The sequence below is a fragment of the Saimiri boliviensis genome, chromosome 9, assembly GCF_048565385.1.
Source record: "Saimiri boliviensis isolate mSaiBol1 chromosome 9, mSaiBol1.pri, whole genome shotgun sequence".
Classification (NCBI taxonomy): Eukaryota; Metazoa; Chordata; class Mammalia; order Primates; family Cebidae; genus Saimiri; species Saimiri boliviensis.
The window spans coordinates 67,834,722-67,857,467 of NC_133457.1; the positions used below are offsets into that span (position 1 = coordinate 67,834,722).

At 42.1% G+C, this 22,746-nt stretch overlaps 1 protein-coding gene across 2 annotated transcripts in view; it reads left to right on the top strand.

Annotated features, from left to right (window-relative positions):
- UBXN7 (UBX domain protein 7) overlaps nucleotides 1–22,746 on the top strand; it is a 79,338-nt gene that overhangs the window by 8,944 nt on the left and 47,648 nt on the right. For both annotated transcript variants that reach the window (XM_074406102.1, XM_010341619.3), the window contains exon 2: nucleotides 18,341–18,488. In XM_074406102.1, coding sequence (XP_074262203.1) covers nucleotides 18,419–18,488 — 70 coding nt within the window. In that variant the 5' untranslated portion in view covers nucleotides 18,341–18,418. The remainder of the gene's footprint in view (nucleotides 1–18,340; nucleotides 18,489–22,746) is intronic.

Consider the following 22,746-nt stretch of genomic DNA (forward strand, 5'->3'; position numbering starts at 1 on the left):
GCCTCTCCCTCAGCAGGGGATCACAGTTCCTCAACGGAACAAGGCTTGATGGAGAACGAGTGTGTTACAATTACAGAAGCAGACTTCAAAATGTGGATAATAAGAAACTTCTAGGGCCGGGCGGGTGGCTCAAGCTTGTAATCCCAGCACTTTGGGAGGCCGAGGTGGGTGGATCACGAGATCAAGAGACTGAGACCATCCTGGTCAACAAGGTGAAACCCTGTCTCTACTGAAAATACAAAAAAAGCTGGGCATGGTGGTGCATGCCTGTAATCCCAGCTACTCAGGAGGCTGAGGCAGGAGAATTGCCTGAAACCAGGAGGCGTAGGTTGCAGTGAGCTGAGATAGCGCCATTGCACTCCAGCCTGGGTAACAAGAGCGAAACTCCGTCTCAAAAGAAAAAAAAAAAAAAAAAGAAAGAAACTTCTGTGAATTAAAAGAACTTCTTCTAACCCAATCCAAAGAAACTAAGAACTTTCAAAAAAGGTTTGACAAAATGCTAACAAGAATACACAATTTAGAGAGTAATATAAGTGAATTGATGGAGCTGAAAAACACAATATGAGAACTTTGTGAAGTATGTACAAGTTTTAACAGCCAAATTGATCAAGCAGAAGAAAGGATATCAGAGGTCGAAGACCAACTCAATGAAATAAAACAAGAAGACAAGATTAGAGAAAGAAGGATAAAAAGAAACGAGCAAAGTCTCCAAGAAATATGGGACTATGTGAAAAGACCTAATCTACGTTTGATAGGTGTACCTGAATGTGACAAAGAGAATGAATCCAAGCTGGAAAATACGCTTCAGGATATTACTCAGGAAAATTTTCCCAACCTAGCAAGGCAGGACAATATCCAACTCCAGGTAATACAGAGACTACCACAAAGATATTCCTCAAGAAGAGCAACCCCAACGCACATAATTGTCAGATTTACCAGGGTTGAAACGAAGGAGAATACTAAGGGCAGCCAGAGAGAAAGGTCAGGTTACCCACAAAGGGAAGCCTATCAGACTCACAGCAGATCTCTCAGCAGAAACCCTACAAGCCAGAAGAGAGTGGGGGCCAATATTCAACATCCTTAAAGAAAAGAACTTTCAACCAAGAATTTCACATCCAGCCAAACTAAGCTTCATAAGCAAAGGAAAAATAAAATTTTTTGTGAACCAGCAAGCACTCAGAGATTTCATCACCACCAGGCCTGATTTACAAAAGCTTCTGAAAGAACCACTACACATAGAAAGGAACAAATAGTATCAGCCTTTCTAAAAAATGCCAAAAAGTAAAGAGCATCAATATAATGAAGAATTTACATCAACTAATGGGCCTAAAACCCATCGGTATGCTGCATCCAGACCCATCTCACATGCAAAGATACACAAAGACCCAAAACAAAGGGATGGAGAAAGATTTACCAACCAAATGGAGAGCAAAAATAAATAAATAAACAAAAAGCAGAAGTTACAAATTTTGCCTCTGATAAAATAGTCTTTAAAGCAACAAAGATCAAAAGAAGCAAAGAAGGACATTATATAATGATAAAAGGATCAATGCAACAACAAGAAGAGCTAAAGATCCTAAATATATATGCACCCAATACAGGAATACCCAGACATACAAGACTTATAAAGAGACTTAGACTCCCACATAATAATAGTGGGAGACTTCAACACCAATATTTGACAGATCAATGAGATAGAAAATTAACAATATCCAGGACTTGAACTCAGATCTGGAATAAGCAAACTTAATAAACATTTATAGAACTCTCCACTTTAAATAGACAAAATATACAATCTTATCAGTACCACATCATATCAACTTACAAGTTTAAATGAAATACTGGTTGGCTGCTTGTTATTTTCTTTCCTCATTTTTTTTTCATGTCTCCATTATTAAGCACAATTATAGGCATACCCATTTTTAGACTGCATTCTAGCCCAGGCAATAAAGCAACACTCCCGTTCTCTCTCCCTCTTTCTCTTTCTTCCTCTTCTTTATTCTTTTTATTATTATTTTTTTTTTCTTTCTCTCTTTCTAAAAAAAAAAAAAAATTAACTGGACCTGGTGGTGTGTGCCTGTAATCCTGGTTGCTCGGGAGGTTGACTTGGGAAGATTGCCTGAGTCCAGAACTTTGAGGCTGCAATGAGCTGTGCTGGTGTCAGTACACTTTAGCCTGGGTAACAGAGAGAGACGTTGTCTCTAAAAAAAAAAAAAAAAAAAAATTAGGAAAAGACAAAGGATGGCATCTTGCAGGAGTGTGTAGTGTGAGAAATAGTGACTCCAGGACCCAGTGCTGAAGGAACATCAACATCTGGGAGACTGCAAAGAAGGAAGTACAGAGAAGCCTCAGTAAGAACCAAAGATGTAGGGGGAAGACCAGGAGAATATGATGGCACTTAAAACATCAGGAGTGGCCAGGTGTGAGGGCTAACGCCTGTAATCCCAATACTTTGGGAGGCCGAGGTGGGTGGATCATGAGGTCAGGAGATCGAGACCATCCTGGCCAACTTGGTGAAACCCATCTGTACTAAAAATACAAAAAATTAGCTGGGCGTGGTGGCATGCACCTATAGTCCCAGCTACTGAAGAGGCTGAGGCAAGAGAATTGCTTGAACCCAGGAGGCAGAGGTTGCAGTGAGCTGAGATCACGCCACTGCACTCCAGCTTGGGTGACAGAGTGAGACTCTTGTCTCAAAAAAGCATCAGGAATAGCCAGGCAAGGTGGCTCATACCTGTAATCCCAGCACTTTGGGAGGCCAAGGCGGGTGGATCATCTGAGATCAGGAGTTTGAGACCAGTCTCGCCAATACGATGAAACCCCGTCTCTACTAAAACTACAAAAAATTAGTCGGGTGTGGTGGCGGGCGCCTGTAATCCCCAATACTTGGGAGGCTGCGGCAGGAGAATCACTGGAACCCACGAGGCAGAGGTTGCAGTGAGCCGAGATTGCAACATTGCACTCTAGCCTGGGCAAGAAGAGTGTGACTCTGTCTCAAAAAAAAAATAATAATAATAAAGTGAAAAATTATTTGGTAAATGGAATAATTACTCCCTGATTTTTCCTTTGTTTAGCTAATCCAATTTAACTTCAAGGTGGCTCTCTTCTTCTGTCCCTCTGGTACTTCAGAATCTTAGGAGTTGATAAAATTAATATATGTGGCTGGGTGCGGTGGCTCACTCCTGTAATTCCAGCACTTTAGGAGGTCAAGGAGGGTGGATCACGAGGTCAGGAGTTCGAGACCAGCCTGGCCAACATGGCGAAACCTTGTCTCTACTAAAAATACAAAAATCAGCCAGTCATGGTGGCAGGGCCTATAATCCCAGGTACACAGGAGCCTGAAGCAGGAGAATCTCTTGAACCCAGGAGGCGGAGGTTGCAGTGAGCTGAGGTCATGCCACTGCACTCCAGCCTGGTCAACGGAGTGAGACTCCGTCTCAGGAAAAAAAAAAAAAAATCTACATCTGTGCAGGACTTTAGGTGATCTGAGGTACTTTGGGTTTATCCACTCACCCTGTCAGGTGGATAAGTCAGATGGGGGTTGGAGGCCAGGCAGGTAAGCAACTGGTCTCCAAGACTGGGACTGTCCTGCCATGCCCCACCCTGTGTTTCCTGAGGCTCTGAGTTGAGTTTCCGTCCTCTGCCTTGTCCCAGCTCTTCCATGCCCCAGCTCCACAGTTTCTCAAGGATGCAGTGAAGCCAGTCAGCACCTGATGGTCAGGCAGGAGGGGAACAAGTACCCCAAGGCCCATCACAGCCAGGAAGAGGCACAGTGCCAGGCCATAGTCTGGAGTGGGTGAGGGGGGCAGCTACACCCGTTCCAGTGGGATCGCTGACCCTTGCAGCTCCAGAGAGAGTCCACTGGCCCACACAGGCCCTGTCCACATACTCCTCCAGGAACCAGCTTGTTGGAGGGCTTGTTGCCAGTGTTCTTCTACATGGTAGATATTCAGTAAGTGTTTGCTGGCATAAAAACATTTACGAATTGCAGTGGCCTGCCAGTTTAGCCCACATGCCTGGCCTTCTGCCCTCCCCAGGGCAGCTGTACCTCAGATCCTGTGGTAGAGATGATCCCCAGACCAGGTGGTGACAGGTCCCACTAGGTTGGACTGTGATGTCCTCTGGCTATGGCTTGGTCAGGCTGGCGTGCAGTCAGGCAAGGACTTGGCGGGCTGGGCTGCCTGTAGCCTAATCTGTTTTTAGTCTCCTGTTTTCCAGAATGTCATGTAAGTGGAATCATAGTATGTAGCGTTTTTGAGTCTGGCTTCTTGCTCTTAGACTATTGCATTTGAGATTCATTCATGTTGTCATGGTTAGTAGTCCCTTCCTATTTATTGGGGAGTAGTATACCATTGTATGGTTATACTGTACTTTGTTTATGCAATTGTCAAATGAAGGACCCTTTCCAGTTTGGGGACGTTATAAATAAAGCTGCCAAAAACATTAGTGCGAGTATCTTTTGATAAATACCTAGGAGTGTGTTTATTGGATCATATAATAATAGTTATATAAACTTGCTAAGAAACTGACAAATAATCTGTTACTTTTCAGTATAGTGACTTTCGAAAGCGACTTTGGAAAATATAGTGACTTTGAGAGGCCGATGCAGGAGTATTGCTGGAGGCCAGGAATTTGACACCAGCCTGGCCAACAAAGTGAGACCCCTGGCCAGGTGTGGTGGATCACAAGGTCAGGAGTTCGAGATCAGCCTGGCCAATATGGTGGAACCCCATCTCTACTAAAAATACAAAAATTAGCTGAGTATGTTGGTAGTATGTAGTCCCAAGCTACTCAGGAGGCTGAGGCAGGAGAATCACTGGAACCTAGGAGGCGGAGGTTGCAGTGAGCCAAGACCGCACCACTGCACTCCAGCCTGGGTGACAGAGCGAGACTCAATCTCAAAAAATAAATAAATAATAAAAGACAATTCCAGTTGTTCTGCATTCTTGTCAGCATTTGGTATTTTTAGTTGTCTCTTTTTTTAGACAAGATCTCACTCTCTTGCCCAGTATAGAGTGCAGCTATGTTATCATAGCTTACTGCAGCCTCAAGCTCCTGGGATCAAGGGATCCTCCTGCCTCAGCTTCCTGAGTAGCTGGGACACAAGCACACATCACCATGCCCAGCTGATTTTTTATTTTCTATATAGATGAGGTCTCCCTATGTTGCCCAGGCTGGTCTCAGACTCCTGCCTTGGACTCCTGGAGTGCTGGAATTACAGGTATGAGCCTCCACCCCTGACTTTTTTTTTTTTTTTTAATGGACTCTTGCACTGTCATTCAGGCTGTAGTGCAGTGGTGTGACTTCTGCCCACTGCAACATCTCCCTCAGCCTCCCAAGTAGCTGAGACACGCACGACCACACCTGGCTAATTTTTGTATTTTTACTAAAGATAGGGTTTTACCATGTTGGCCAGGCTGGCCTCTTGGCCTCAAGTGATCTGCCCTCCTCGACTTCCCAAAGTACTGGGATTACAGGCGTGAGCCACCACATCTGACCGTTTTTTTAAGCCATTTCAATAAATGTGTAATGGTATGTCATTGTGGTCTCAATTTGCATTTCTCAAATGACTAATGATACGGAGCATTTTTCACATGATAACTTACTATCCATAAATCTTTCAAGCTCCAACTTTTAATTATTAGATTTGACAGGCATAAACTTACTCTATCAGATTGCTGTAAAAGTTTCTGAGTACTTCAACTGAAACTTGTATTTTTATCTTGTCACAGACTCATAATATGAGACGACTGGCCTGAGGACTCCCATTTGGGCGGCAGTGGTCTAGGCAGTGGGGGAGCAGAGACTAGAACTCTGGCGTCTTTACTCCTGGGTCCATGCATTTTCCACCGTTATCACTACTTCCCTTGTCACTGTTTCCTTGTTTGAACTAAGAGTATTTGCCTTATCTGTCCTCTCACTTACTCATTTGATTTCTCTGTACTCAGGGTTTTTTTTTTTTTTTGCCTCGCCCAGCCTATTATTATTGTTTTCAAAAATCTTTGTGACTGCTGTACTTTGGTCTCTTGATGGTAGTGAAGAAATTATCACTATACGTCTTTTGGCACTGAAAGTAGTGTTTAATATACATTAGTGTATAAACTAAGAGATAGCAGCATGAAAATGGCCACTCATAAGTTGTGTGCCTCAGCTGGGTTAAGTAATGCCCTTTGGTGCCATTAATTGGCAAGTGTAAAACAGATGTGGAAAAGGACAGATAAAGGATGTTTTAGAAAGGGGTTTATGTGGTGAGAAATAAAAGTAGAACTCCTGCTATGGAGTGTAGATGCCTGGATTAGATTAAGCTACCCTGCTGCTACCTACAATATTGGAGCCTCAAAATAAGTCCCCTCACCCACTCCCCCACTTTTTTTTGAGATGGAGTCTTGCCTTGTCTACCAGGCTGGAGTGCAAAGTCATGATTTTGGCTCCCTACAATCTCCGTCTCCTGGGGTCAAACGACTCTCCTGTCTCAGCCTCCCCGGTGGCTATCATTACAGACATGCATCACTATGGCCAGCTAACTTTTTTTGTACTTACAGTAAAGACAGGGTTTTTCCCTATTGGTCAGGCTGGTCTTGAACTCCTGACCTCAGGTGATCCACCAGCCTCAGCCTCCCAAAGTGCTAGAATTACAGACGTGAGCCACTGAGCCTGGCCCCAGTAAGCCCATTTTTAACAAGTTTGCAAATAATTTAACTCTGTAAACTTATCAAACTTGTTTTATTACCCACCCTTAAAAAAAAAAAGATGGCCGGGCGTGGTGGCTCACACTTGTAATCCAAGCACTTTGGAGGCCAAGGCGAGCGGATCACCTGAGGTCGGGAGTTCAAGACCAGTCTGACCAACATGGTGAAACCCCATCTTCAAAAAAAAAAAAAAAAAAAAAAGGTATGTTCTTCTAACTGTAGTTAGAAGGAAGTCCAGATTCTTTACAGCTTATCCATCAGAAGTTGTTAAGTACCTCTGGGGTGTGTAGGTAAAATGTGTGACTTCACTTAGCTTATTTATTACTGTTCCTTCCCTTATATTATGTAGCCCTCCTTCCTTTTCTCTTCCCTTTCAGTTAACCTTCTTCATATTCCTCTGTGTAGCTCAGTGGTAGTGTTATTGGCAATTGCAGTAGGACTATTCCATCCATTCCGGAAGTTTAACACTTGTATTAATGCTTTGCTGACAACTTACCACACAGATTGTGTGTTTTAACACACATTGGGCTGGGCGCGGTGGCTCAAGCCTGTAATCCCAGCACTTTGGGAGGCCGAGGCGGGTGGATCCCAAGGTCGAGAGATCGAGACCATCCTGGTCAACATGGTGAAACCCCGTCTCTACTAAAAATACAAAAAATTAGCTGGGCATGGTGGCGCGTGCCTATAATCCCAGCTACTCAGGAGGCTGAGGCAGGAGAATTGCCTGAACCCAGGAGGTGGAGGTTACGGTGAGCCGAGATCGCGCCATTGCACTCCAGCCTGGGTAACAAGAGCGAAACTCCGTCTCAAAAAAAAAAACACACACAAAAAAAACCACACATTGATTCTGTTATGGTGCTGGAGGCCAGAGACTGAAATGAAGGTTTGAGTGGTCTTTTGGGGGACATTTTTCAGTCCACCATATCACCCCTGGCTTCTCTCTACATAATAGTGTCCCTGACTCCCCAGGCGTGAAACACCAAAAATGGTCTCTCGTGTTACTGAATGCCTCTAATGCTTAGACTCTAAGAACCACTGGAACCTTGAATTATCTTTCAGTTAGCTCCTGTTTCTAAAGTGATTCACTAAGTGATACACTAAGAATGACTGATTATATAGGAACAGATGGCTTAGTTTGGCTTTATTTAAGAAAGTGAGTGGTATGCTTTGCTTCATGGACTTCTTTCTAGCACTACCTTTGTTCAGGCGTACCAACATTTAGCATGTACTTCCTTTTTAAAAAATCTGCATGTGTAGAGGCACTTTTTTTTTTTTTTTTTAGATGGGAGTCTTGCTCTGTCACCAGGCTGGAGTGTAATGGCATGATTGGCTTGCTGCAACCTCCACCTCCCAGGTTCAAGCCATTCTCCTGCCTTCTGCTTCCGCTTCCTGAGTAGCTGGTACTACAGGCGCACACCACCATGCCCAACAAATTTTTGTATTTTTGGAAGACACAGGGTTTCACCGTGTTGGCCAGGATGGTCTTGATCTCTTGACCTCGTAACCTGCTTGCCTAGGCCTCCCAAAGTGCTGGGATTACAGGCGTGAGTCACCGCGCCTGGCCCACTTTTTTTGGAAAGCTTGTGCAGGGCACTATCCTGACAGACTCCAAAGGTGGAAGTCATCCTGTCAGGTTGTTTATTTATTTGTTTATTTATTTAGAGATAGGGTCTTGCTCTGTTGCCCAGGCTGGAGTGATCTTGGCTCACTGTGGCCTACACCTCCTGGGTTCAAGTAATTCTTCCACCTCGGCCTCCCTAATATCTGGGACTACAGATGCCCACCACCACTCCTGGCTAATTTTGGTTATTTTTAGTAGAGATGGGGTTTCACCATGTTGGCCAGACTGGTCTCCAACTCTTGGCCTCAAGTGATCTGTATACTTCGGCCTCCCAAAGTGCTGGGACTACAGGCATGAGCCACCACACCCAACCTCAGATTGTTACCAGTGGTATGGTAGCACCATCTCAGGAATATGCTCCCTAAAGATTAGGTTCTCGCATTAAATGATTGAGATAGGGTGGCAAAATAGTCTTTCCCCATCATCCTCTAACTCTGGACCCTGAGTGTTGACATCATCTGCCCCCAAGTATTGCAGGTGTTATTTCCTTTACTATAGTTTTATTTTTTGTGTGTTATAAAGTCATTCTCTTTAGAATACTTTTAATAAATTCTCTTCTAATGTTAAGCTCTATAGACCTATGGATCTTAGAAATTTTTGAATGCATCTACTATTTAGTTTTCTACTGCCTCTATGTCAGCTCTCAGTGTTTCTCAGTCACACTGGAGTGCTGTTATAGATTTCTTTGAAGCAGATCCCTTTCATGTATCATCTTGTTCTCTATGCATATCATTCACTTTTTTCTAGTGTAATAGTTTTTTTGGTGTCTTCATTGTACTGCTTTTTTAAAAAAGTGAGTGTTTAACTTGAGTGAGACACATGTTCATAGCATCAGATGAGTGAGAAAAAGAAAACTGAGATGTCTTTCTCTGCCTGTTCACTGTCTGTCAAAAACATATTTCCCCATAAGCTGTGTATATTCACACTTTATAATTCCATGTCATTTGTGTACGTATAGAGTGCTATAAACTTAGGACAGTCTTTTTTCCCTCCCTTTCTCCCTTCTTCCCTCCCTCCTTCCCTCCCTCCGCTCACAGCAACTTCTGCCTCCTGAGTTCCAGCGATTCTCCCCTCGACCCCCAGCCTCCTGAGTAGTTGGGATTATAGGCTCCTGCCATCAAACCCAGCTAATTTTGTATTTTTAGTAGCGACTGGGTTTCACATGTTGTTCAGGCTGGTATTGAACTCCTGACCTCAGGTGATCCACCTGCCTCCGCCTCCCAAAGTGGTGGGATTACAGGTGTGAACCACTGTACCTGGCCAGTCTTTATTAATAGCTAACTGATAATTAAAAGGTGTCCCAAGTTCTTTAATGTGAATTTTCTGGGTTTTTTTTTTTTTTTTTTTTTTTTTTTTTTTTTAGACAAGATTTTGCTGTATTACCCAGGTTGCAGTGGTATGATCATAGCTCACAGCAGCTTCAAACTCTTGGACTTAAGCAGTCCTCCCACCTCTGCCTCCTGAGTAGCTGGGACTACAGGAACATGTCACCACACCTGGCTAATCTTTTTATTTTTTGTAGAAATGAGATTTTTATACCATGTTACCCAGGCTATTCTCAAGCTTGTGACCTCAAGCAGTCTGTCTGCCTTGGCCCTCCAAAGTGTTGGGATTACAGGTGTGAGCCACCATACCCAGCAAATTCTCATAATTCACAGAAGCACTTTGTGAAGTTGATGAATCCCCATTTTATAACGGAGGAAACTGATGCCTAGAGAAAGTAGTAACTTACTCAGAGTCATACTAGTGAATGACAGAAGTAGGATTCAAACCGAGGTTTATCTGAGTAGTTTCTAGGCTCTTATTACTTAATGTCTGTTCTGTACTCCTTAGCATGAATACAGAAGGGAATATGAATAATGTTTTTCTCTTTGTTACTGGGCGTAAGACAGGGCAGAGGCAAAATTTTAATACATTTATTTTAACTTGCTGTGTCTGTATCTCCAGGTGTTCAATGTTTTTTCATGCTCTAAGTTGACCTCATAATGGTACTGCAGTCCTTTCTTTGTTCTTTTTTTTTTTTTTTTTTTTTTTTGAGATGTAGTCTTGCTCTGTTGCCCAGGCTGGAGTGCGGTGGTGCAATCTTGGCTCACTGCATCCTCCACCTCTCAAGTTCAAGCAGTTCTCCTGCCTCAGCCTCCCGAGCATCTGGGACTACAGGTGCCTGCCACCATGCCCAGCTAATTTATCTTTATTTGTTTATTTTTTTTTTTTTAGTAGAGATGGGTTTCATCACATTGGCCAGGCTGGTTTCGAACTCCTCACCTCGTGATTCACCTACCTTGGGATTACAGGTGTGAGGTACCGTGCCCAGCCCAGGCCTTTCTTACCTCTCCCCAAAAAGGCATTTGTGACACTAAACCTACATATATCCCTTTTCTTCTAAATTAACACCCTTTCTCTGTGTATATCAACTCTAAATTTATTGTTACTGGCTTTAAAGAGAAGGCAATATTATTGAATTAATTTACATGGTGAAATGATTGATACATCCTTAACTCCAGTAAGTGTTCATATTTTTAAATAGAAAGTTTGTTTACCCAAATTAATCTCTGAGTTGGAAGTATTGTAGGCAGCATAATAACATGGAAAAAAGATAGGCACTTAGGAAAAGACTTTTAGGGTAAGCAGACTAAATGGTTGATGGGCCTGCTTGCTTGAGGATTGACCTCACAGGTTCTGGTTCTCATTGGAACCCACAGATTCTCTAAATGATTCCCCTAGCAGTGGCATTGGAGTTCTGGTAGATGAAAGGTGGTAGAAAGAATGGCAAAAACGTTTGTATGTAATGGCATTTTTAAGTTGAATTTCCTTTTTTTTTTTTTTTTTTTTTTCGAGACAGAGTTTCGCTTTGTTGCTTAGGCTGGATTGCAGTGGCGAGATCTCGGCTCACTGCAACCTCTGCTTTCTGGGTTCAAGGGATTTTCCTGCCTCAGCCTCCTGAGTAGCAACTGGGACTATAGACACCTGCCACCACGCCCAGCTAATTTTTGTGTTTTTAGTAGAGACCAGGGGTGGGGGGTGGGGGGTCTTACCATATTGGCCAGGCTGGTCTCGAACTCCTAACCTTGTCATCTGCCCACCTTAGCCTCCCAAAGTGCTGGGATTACAGGCTTGAGCCCCCGTGCCTGGCATAGGTTGAATTTTCTGTGACCAGATAAGTTTGTGAGTGAAAGTAGCCAGCACTGGTTACTGTTACGGCAGCAGTGAGTTTCACTTCACCGTAAGTGTGTTCTCTCGTGTGAGCAGTTATATAGGAGCCAAAATGATACAACTGGGTCACTTAATTCTCTAAAAAGAAAGATTGGTCCATACCTTGAGAGGCTAGTTTTAGGGTTCATTGGGACGCACGTTAACAGATCGTGCATCTCTGCTAGAACAAGCAGCCAGAAGTACTCTTCCTCTAAGAAACCTTTAATTTTCAGCTGCTGTCTGAATTAAAACTAGACTACAGTAGTCACTGAACTTTCATAGACTAGCATTTAAGAAGTATGATAATACAACACAGTATAACTGGAGACAGTGTACAAATATTAGGGAAACACTGAAGCAAAGCCTCAGGTTTTATGAGTAAGAATATGAAAGTATATGTGTCTTGAAATTATTTATTAAATTTGTGCTGTTTTGCCCCAGGAATTTGTATTTACTTAACATAAGGTTGGCTATTGGGATATTTGAACTTACCCTTTCCTTCAAAAAATTGCATTTGTGTTTTCGTTTTGAGATTTCGTTTTTTAAAAGGTGTGTTTTCTGATGGTTAGAATGTTAAATCTGTGTATACTACAACTTAAGAACTTTTGGTTTAGCTCTACCAAGAACTTAGGGAGGAGTAACTGTGATGAAAAAAGTGAAATCTGCTATAGTTAAGTGAGGTGGGTTTTTTTGTTTGTTTTTGTTTTTGTTTTGAGGTGGAGTTTTGCTCTTGTTGGCCAGGCTGGAGTACAATGATGTGATCGGCTCACTGCAACCTCCGCCTCCCATGTTCAAGTGATTCTCCTACCTCAGCCTCCCGAGTAGCTGGGATTACATGCATGTGCCACCACCCCAGGCTAATTTTTTGTATTTTTAGTATAGACTATTTCACTGTGTTCTTCAGGCTGGTCTCAAATCCCTGACCTCAGGTGATCCGCCCGCCTTAGCCTCCCAAAGTGCTGCGATTACAGGCATGAGCCACCACACCCAGCTGAGTGAGCGTTTTAAGTTTGAGAGACGAAAGAGCTAGCAGAGACAAGGATAGAGATTATGAGTTGATGGAAAAGTGTATCTATTTGTGCCTGCTTCAGAGTGAGGAGGGAGGGGAAATGTTGATGCCGGAACAGAAAAGTGGGTATTTGATTTGTTGTCCCAACCACCATCCAAATCATGTAAAGATAGGGCTTTATCTAGTCCTACCAAGGAACTGTGAGATCGTGTAGGTAGGTCCATGTGGCTGAAGGACATGGTATAGAAGTGAGATGAGAATAGAGGGATATGAGATGGGAGAGGTAAGGAACAAATCTTGTATGCAGTTTAAGAGGGGTTAAAATTTTTCCAATCAGCAACACTGGACTGTTGAGAAATAGGGAGACAGACAATCAAACTTACATTATTTTGCAGTGTTGAAGGCACAGCCTTCCATATCCGTGGGTTCCATATTGGTGAGTTTAGCCTATGTATTGAAAATATTCAGGGAAAAGCCTGGGTGCAGTGGTGCATGCCTGTAATCCCAGCACTTCGAGAGATGGGCTGATTACCTGAGGTCAGGAGTCAAGACCAGCCTGGCCAACATGGCAAAACCCCTTTCTACTAAAAATACAAATATTAGCCAGGTATGGTGGTGGATGCCTGTTATTTGAGCTAGTTGGGAAGCTGAGGCAGAAGGATCACTTAAACGGGGAGGTTTTCAGTGAGTGGAGATCGCACCATTGCACCCAGCATGGGCAACAGAGTAAAATTCTGTCTTAAAAAAAAAAAAGGAAACAAAATATTCAGGGAAAAAGAAAACATTGTTGCATCTCTACTGAACAGTATAGACTTTTCTGTTTGTCATTCTCTATAGTATAATAATTGTTTACATTGTATTAGGTACAATGTAATAGTATTATTGTTATACATTGTATTAGGCATAAAACATAGGTATATGTATTAGGTACAATGTATAGTGTAACAGCTGTTTACAGTGTCTCAGGTACAGTGTAATAGCATTTACATTGTATTATGTGCTATAAGTAATCTAGAGATGATTTAAAGTGTAGATTGTTTGCAAATACTTTACCATTTTATATGAAGAACTTGAGCATTCTCAAATTTTGGTATACTTGGGCGGTCATGGAACCAATTCCCCATGGACACCAGAGGGATGACTATATATCAAAAGGGGCCAAGAGGAGTGAGGTACAGTAATTCACGTAAGAGACGTTGAGGGCTTGAACTAAGATGGTAGCAGTGGACATAGAAAAGGTTGGAAAGAAGTGGGATTAACTAGAAGGAACTATAGGTCTTTTTGGTTAACTGATGGGATTTTCACTTGGAGGAGAAAGAAAAGTCTAAGAATGTTTCTTAAATTTGAGTAATGCATGAAGCTCTTTTAAAGGAAAAACCTTCCTGGTCCTGTGTAACTGAAATTACCATATATACGCAGATCCCAACGGAAAGGCAATTGTTTTTCTCTAATTTCAAAAAAAAAAAAAAAAAGATGTTTGTGGTAGGTTAGTGTACAAATCAACAAAGTAACATTTCTGGTGATTTCTTCATGCATGAACTAGATGAGGGGAAGATAAGGAGGGATAAGGGCATTGCGAGCGTGTAATTTTGTTTGACTGTAGTAAACTGTGTCGGATGAGGAAGAAGAAAGACAAAGCCAGAGAAATAAGCTGAGGTTTTCCGGATCATAAAGACTTGAATTTATACTGTATGTATCAGAAGAAAGCCATTAAGGGATTTTAAACTGGAAGATGATATGTTGAGACTTATATTTGGAACATATCTTCCCCAGCAAGGTGGGAAATGGAGTAAGATCAGTTAGGAGCTTAAAGAAGTAATCAAGGTAAGTGTTAAGGACTTGCCTTAGAGACAGTAGTAGTGCAGAAGAGAAAACAAATGAGAGACATTAAGAGTAGAGTTAGCACTTCCATTTCTTGCAGTAAGGATAGTGTAGAGCGATAACATGAATAACCCTGCTGCTGAGAAAAAAAGTGCTGAATAAAGTATGTATTAAAAAAATTGTTTAGGCCTGGCGTGATGACTCATGCCTGTAATCCCAGCACTTTGGGAGGCAGAGGCGGGTGGATCACCTGAGGTCAGGAGTTCAAGACCAGCCTGGCCAACATGGCAAAACCTCATCTCTACTAAAAACACATTAGCTGGGCATGGTGGCGGGCACCTGTAATCCCAGCTACTTGGGAGGCTGAGACAGGAGAGTCACTTGAACCTGGGAAGTGGAGGTTGCAGCAGTGAGTCAAGATTGCATCATTGCACTCCAACCTGGGTGACAAGAGTGAAACTCTTTCTCAAAAAAAAAAAATAATTATAATAATAATTTTTAAAAAATACATTGTTGGGTCAGGTGTGGTGACTCACGCCTGTAATCCCAGCATTTTGGGAGGCCAAGGCAGGTGGATCACAAGGTCAAGAGATCCAGACAATCCTGGCCAAGATGGTGAAACCCAGTTTCTACTAAAAATACAAAAATTAGCTGGGCATGGTGTCCCAGCTACTTGGGAAGATGAGGCAGGAGAATCGCTTGAAGCCTGTAGTCCCAGCTACTTGGGAAGCTGAGGCAGGAGAATCACTTGAACCCGGGAGGTGGAGGTTGCAGTGACCCGTGATTGCACCACTGCACTGCAGCCTGGCAACAGAGCAAGAGTTAGTCTCGTCTCAAATCAAAACAAAACAAAACAAAATTATTGGCTGGCAGCAGACTAAAAACGAAGAATGCAGATGTTAGCCACCTTTAAAGCAGGTCTGGTGGAATCTGTCTGCACTGGATGGCTTTAAACTTCCCTTTTGGTAAGACTCATGGGTCACAGGAAACAATGCTTAGGGCCTTGCCAAGTAGGAAAGAGGTCTGAAAGAAAGCCCCTCCCCTTCATGAAGCAGAGAGTAGGATGTTTCCACCTTGGCAGTGGGGAGGGGATGTATGGAGATGAAGATATTCACAGAGAATTTAGAATAAGTATTGTTACAGTCACATTTCCCATGTGGTCTTGAAAAACTTCCAAATCCAAAATATATTTAAAGTGGTCTCTGTTTGGTAGTGCCCGTGGGTGGGTGCCTTGCAAAATCTGTCAGATCATCCTCTTAGGAGGAAATGTACCTTCAACCCCAGGCTTCAAAATTCTACAGATTAAAATTCCAAGGCACATGAGATCACAGTAAAAAAAAAAAAATCACAAATCACACATAAACTGTGGCACAGTGAGTAAGATCCAGCAGGAACAAGAGACAGTAACCTATAGAGACTGTAGAAAATTTGTATTTTCCCTTAGTAATTGCAATAAGTTTGGTTAATATGTTTGAATAAATGAAAGATTGAAATAGGAGTATGAATTAGGGATCTCTAAAATGTGATTAGGCAGATAAAGATGTCAACAAAAACAGAACTTCTAGTTATAAAAAATTAGCTGAAATCAAAATCTCAGTGAGCAAGTAAAGAAACAGATTGGCACAGCTGAAGGGATAATGTGTGAACTGGAAGATAGCATTGAAGGTATTACCCACAGTGCACCAGAGAGAGCTAAAGAGACAGTATGCATGTGAAAGAAAGGTTGAGACATAAAAGTCGGAGTGAAGGGTTGTAGCATACCTCAAATTGGAGTTATGGAGGAAATAAGTGTGAATGGTGGGGTGAGGCAGTGGTCAAATAGAAATTACTGGGAGTTTTTAAGAATTGATAAAAGATAACCTTCAAGTGGCAGAAGTCCGGTGAACCCCAAGGAAGATAAATAAAATCACACCTGACAAATCAGTGAAATTGCAGAAGGCTAAAGACAGAGGGCCTTAAAAGCAACTGGAGAGAAACAACAGATTGCTATAAAAACATTTTTCTTTAGTCTGGCAACTGATTTCCCAGCAGCAACAACAGAAGCCAGAGGACATTGGAATGCTGTCTATTCTGAGAGAAAATAGCTGTCAGCTTTGAAATAGCATACCCAATAAAACTGTCAGAAATGACAGCAAAATACAGACATTTTCAGACAGAAATTGAAGAGCATTTACCACCAACAGAAGGAGATTCTAAGGGATGTAATTCAGATAGAAGAAAAATCATCCCAAATGGAAAGCTTGAGGTGCCTTTTAGTGGCCATAAAATGTTCAATTTACATTCTATTATTAGACATTTATGTTGTTTCTAACTTTTCAATATAAACTGAAACTATGCTGGACATGTGTATGAACATGTTTATGCATATAGTATTTAATGTAGATTTTATTTTCTTTTGACTAGAAGCCCAAATTACTGAGTCAAAAAAGGAATGAGTATTTTTGTTTCTGGAATACATGTTGTAAAATTGTTTTAAAGGACCTTACCAATTTACATTTCATTTAGCAAACTGTTAGCTTTACTTTATTTACAAATGAGTAAGTTTGTGATAAGGACATTTTTAAATGATGAAGATTGACATTTCTTACCAGATTTTGACTTAGTTACGTCTTAGACAAAAATGATCCATCTTTCTTTGCCATTGGTATTAAAGATGCTTTTTTTTTTTTTTTTTTGAGACGAAGTCTTGCTCTGTCGCCCAGGCTGGAGCGCAGTGGTGCGGCCTCTCACTGCAGCCTCTGCCTACCCTTCTGGGTTCAAGCTGTTTTCCTGCCTCAGCCTCCCAAGTAGCTGGCATTACAGGTGTGCGCCACCATGTCCAGCTAATTTTTGTATTTTTAGTAGAGATTGGATTTTACCATGTTCATCAGGCTGGTCTCAAATTCCTGACCTTGTGATCTGCTGGCATCGGCCTCTCAAAGTGCTGGGACTACAGGCGTGATCCACTGAGCCCAGCCTGATGCTTTCTTTTTTTTTTTTTTTTTGAGACGGAGTTTCGCTCTTGTTACCCAGGCTGGAGTGCAATGGCGCGATCTCGGCTCACCGCAACCTCCGCCCCCTGGGTTCAGGCAATTCTTCTGCCTCAGCCTCCTGAGTAGCTGGGATTACAGGCACGCGCCACCATGCCCAGCTAATTTTTTGTATTTTTAGTAGAGACGGGGTTTCACCATGTTGACCAGGATGGTCTCGATCTCTTGACCTCGTGATCCGCCTGCTTCGGCCTTCCAAAGCGCTGGGATTACAGGCGTGAGCCACTGCACCCAGCTGGAATGTATCCTTTCTAACAAAGCATTTCTAACTTTCTAGAATGTAGTCTTTCATTTTACTTTATCTTTTTTCAGCTTGTTCCCAAATATGTACTTGAGCCATTTAAATAAATGGCAAAGAAAACAAAAAAAAAAATTATTTAGTTGTTGTTGGTTTTTTTTCTTTCTTTCTTTTTTCTTTTTTTGTAACGGAGTTTTGCTCTTATTGTGCAGGCTGGAGTGCAATGGTTCGATCTCGGATCACTGCAGCCTCCGCTTCCTGGGTCCTCCCAGGTTCAAGCAGTTTTCCTGCCTCAGCCTCCTGAGTAGCTGGGAGTAAAGGCATGTGCCACCACGCCCAGCTCATTTTGTATTTTTAGTAGAGACAGGGTTTCTCCATGTTGGTCAGGCTGTTCTCAACTTGTGACCTCAGGTGATCCGCCTGTCCTCCCAAAGTGCTGGCACTGCAGGCGTGAGCCACTGCACCCAGCCTAGTGTTTGTTTTATTATAAAGGATGATTACTCTAATGCTGCTACATTCTTTCCTAGCTTTGTGTATTTTATGTCAAGAATGTGTACATTTTTTTCTAGCTCTGTTTATTTCACAATGCAAAAGTAACAAATAAGTTTAAGAAAAGAAAATCATTCATTCCAAAAGGGAAAAATACTGTTAATTTACTTGGAAATTTTAATATGAGCTGAATTTAAGAGGTTGTCTTTTTTTTTTTTTTTTAACGTTTTTCCTGTCTTTTTACTGTTTCAGGTGCAAGTGAAAGTGTAGGAAAACATATGCTTGAAGCGTGCAACAATAATCTGGAAATGGCAGTCACTATGTTTTTGGATGGTGGAGGAATCGCTGAAGAGCCCAGTACCAGTTCAGCAAGTGTCTCTACTGTCAGACCACACACAGAGTATGAATTTATTATGTGTTGTCAGGAGCTGTCTGTTGCTTAAATTAAGTAGTTGCATTTTTATCAAAGCTAGTTCAGTTCTCTGGTTTTGAAATAAAGGAAAGGCTGAAAGCCTCTGAAAGTATCAAGTGGAAATTTTTGTAGTTACATACTTTAAATTCTTTAGAGTACTGTCTTGCCTTATTTAATCCTCAAAGGAACCATATAGGCTCTGTGAAGTCGGGGAGGTGGGGTTGGTGGGAGTGTGTGGTGCTCTTATGCTAGGATTGGCCTATGGCAGGAGCAAACAAACAAACACGTTATTGGATGGCATTATCAACATTTTACCAATAAGGAAGCAGAGTCATAGCCATTTCCCTAACCCTCACAGCAATTAAAGCAGTAAAGCCCAATAAAGCTCAGATTTCCCAATTTTAGATTTTTCTACATTGGTCATAGAAATGTTTTGAGTTGCCATGAAAAATGCTTGTAGATAATTCTAGTCCTTTATTCCTTAGGTAAATGTAGTTAATCAGTAGAAGTATCTTCAGCATATTTGAAACTGTAATATATAGAAAATAGTAATAAGCAGTGAAGAGACTTGGTGTCTTTACCATTAATAATTTATACCCATGAGAGTTTGAAGTAAATAACTGTTGGGCAAAACTCCATCAGTCTTTGGAAAACATGAGATATGCACCTTGCTCAAGGGAAAGCCATTAATTTTTTAAACAAAAATTTTTAAAGGTCCTCAAGACTTCAATGCTCATAGCTTTTTATAAGTCTCATTGTTTACAACATGAGATACTAAACAAGAGGAATCCTTTTAAATAGGAATAGGCCTATTCCTATTTAAAATAGGAATTTTAGTTCTACTAGAACTAAAATTTTAGTTCTACTAGAACTAAAAGACCAGGATTTTAGTTCTACTAAATTAGAGATAAATTTAAAAAGCCAGATCACATGCAGGCATAATTGTTTCTTTCATTAATCTAGTTCCAGATACCAGAATAATTGTTTTCTCATGAAGTACGAACTTTAGAGATCATTATTAATACCTTATAAAGTTTTTTCTGACCAGGCGCTATGGCTCATGCATGTAATCCCAGCACTTTGGGAGGCCAAGACGGGCAGATCACCTGAGGTTAGAAGTTCAAGACCAGCCTGGCCAACATGATGAAACCTCGTCTCTTCTAAAAATACAAAAATTAGCTGGATGTGTTGGCGCCAACTTGTAATCTCAGTTACTCAGGAGGCTGAGGCATAAGAATTGCTTGAGCCCAGGAGGCAGAGGTTGTAGTGACCAGAGGTCACGCCACTGCACTCCAGCCTGGGTGACACAGCAAGAAAGACTCTGTCTCAAAATAAATAAATAAATAAAAATAATATTGTATAGTTTTCTTCTGTTAATGTTGGCCATGTATTTCACTCCCAGTGTAGCTCAAATTTTTAACAGAAATCAGTATGAATCTAATATTTAAAAAAAAAAAAAGTCTGGGCACAGTGGCTCATGCCTGTAATTCTAGTACTTTGGGGAGGCCCAGGCAGGAGAATGTGTTGAGCCCAGGTGTTTGAGACCAGCTTGGGCAATATAGCAAAACCCCATTCTCTACAAAAAACATAGAAAACTCAGTCAGGTGTGGTGGTGTGGGGCTGTAGTCCCAACTGCTTGGGAGGCTGAGGTGGGAGTATCACCTGAGCCTGGAAGGTGAAGGTTGCAGTGAACCATGATTGTGCCACTGCACTCTAGGCTGGGTGACACAGAATGAGACCTCCTGTCTCAAATAAATAAATAAAAACAAAAAAACACCTAATATAGAAACTTGAATAGGAAATATTCATGGTTGATTTGGGAGAGCATATCTGGCCTCATTGTATAACACATGTGTTCTCATTTGTGTTTGACAACAGTTTGTTTTGTTCTGTTTGGAGACAGAGTCTCGGTCTGTCACCAGGCTGGAGTGCAATGGCGCGATCTTGCTTCCCTGCAACCTCCACCTCCCGGGTTCAAGCAGTTCTCCTGCCTCAGCCTCCTGGGTAGCTAGGACTCCAGGTGCACGCCACCACGCCCAGCTAATTTTTTTTTTTTGCATTTTTAGTAGAGACAGGGTTTCACCATGTTGGCCAGGATGGTCTTGATCTCCTAACCTCATGATCCGCCCGCCTCGGCCTCCCAGAGTGCTGGGATTACAGGCTTCAGCCACTGCACCCGGCCAACAATAGTTTTGATAAATGAATACTCTTTCCTACTGAATTACCGTGTAACTTGGCTTAGACGGTTTGTATTGCAAATTGATTAACATTTGATAATGGCTTCTAATTCCTAACATATAATTCTCTTTATTTACTTTACTTTTTTCTGCTCCATCCTTCCGTTCTTGGTAGCTGACAATCTTAGTACAGATACCTTCAGATAATGTAGTAATCAAGTCTTTTCATGTAAGGACAACTGTACTACTTAATTCACCCCTCTCATTGATGTATTTCATCAGATTAAAGTTTGTTTATAGAACAACTGAATTGTCTGAGATGAGACAATTATATATAATAACAATAACAAAAAGTGAGGTATAACAATAATGGAAAGTTTTGTTTCGGTAAAAATGTCTTTTAAATTCTTAGTTTTCTTTTCTTTTTTTTAAATTGAGACGGGCTTTCACCATGTTGGTCAGGATGGTCTCAATCTCTTGACCTCATGATTCGCCTGCCTCTGCCTCCCAAAGTGCTGGGATTATAGGCGTGAGCCACTGCACCCGGCATAAGTTCTTAGTTTTCTTAAGATAATTAATAGGCCTTTTTCTTTCTTGGTTCTTTTTTTTTTGGAGACAGCGTCTTGCTTTGTTGCCCAGGCTAGAGTGCAATAGCGCAGTCTTGGCTTACTGCAACCTTTGCCTGCCTCCTGGGTTCAAGCGATTCTCCTCCCTCAGCCTCCTGAGTAGCTGAGATTACAGGCGTCCACCACCATGCTTGCCTATTTTTGGTATTTTTAGTAAAGATGGGGTTTCACCACGTTGGCCAGGCTGGTCTCGAACTCCTGACCTTGTGATCTGCCTACCTTGACCTCCCAAAGTGCTGGGATTATAGGCGTGAGCCTCTGCGCCTAGACTCTCTTTTTTTTTTTGAGACGGAGTTTCGCTCTTGTTACCCAGGCTGGAGTGCAATGGCACGATCTCGGCTCACCACAACCTCCGCCTCCTGGGTTCAGGCAGTTGTCCTGCCTCAGCCTCCTGAGTAGCTGGGATTACAGGCATGCGCCGCCATGCCCAGCTAATTTTTTGTATTTTTAGTAGAGACGGGGTTTGACCATGTTGACCAGGATGGTCTCGATCTCTTGACCTCCTGATCCACCCGCCTTGGCCTCCCAAAGTGCTGGGATTACAGGCTTGAGCCACCGCGCCCGACTCTGACTCTCTCTCTTTTTAAACACAGTCTTGCTCTGTCACTCAGGCTGCAGTATAGGAGTGTGATCTCTGCTAACTGCTCTTGGTTCACTGCAACTTCTGCCTCCCAGGTTCATGCAACCTTAGCCCCTCAAGTAGCTGGGACTATAGGTGCATGCTACCATGCCTGGCTAATTTTTGTATTTTTTTTTTTTTGTTTGTTTGTTTTTTTTGTTTTTTTTTTTTGAGACGGAGTTTCGCTCTTGTTACCCAGGCTGGAGTGCAATGGCCCGATCTCGGCTCACCGCAACCTCCGCCTCCTGGGTTCAGGCAATTCTCCTGCCTCAGCCTCCTGAGTAGCTGGGATTACAGGCACGCACCACCACGCCCAGCTAGTTTTTTGTATTTTTAGTAGAGACGGGGTTTCACCATGTTGACCAGGATGGTCTCGATCTCTCGACCTCGTGATCCACCCGCCTCGGCCTCCCAAAGTGCTGGGATTACAGGCTTGAGCCACCGCGCCCGGCCTAATTTTTGTATTTTTTATAAAGATGGGGGTTTTGCCACGTTCCCTAGGCTGGAATTGAACTCCTGAGCTCAAGCGATCCAATTGCCTTGGCCTCTCAAAATGCTAGGATTGCATTTTGCCTGTCCAGCCTATTTCTTTTTGATAAAAGGATTGACAGAGCTTCCTCTTGTATTGTCTCTTTCTTCAGATTATTGAAATTTTACTTGTTAGCAGTAGGAAAGAGTGCTTAACATAGTTTTGAATTGCCATTTTATTCTTTAGTCACTTGGTTTATTGGAAGTTTCTTTTCTCTAACTGGTGGTTCTTTGATTACAGGATGTTAGTATTGTTGACAAATGAGTATTCCTACTTCATTTCATAAAGGATGTTT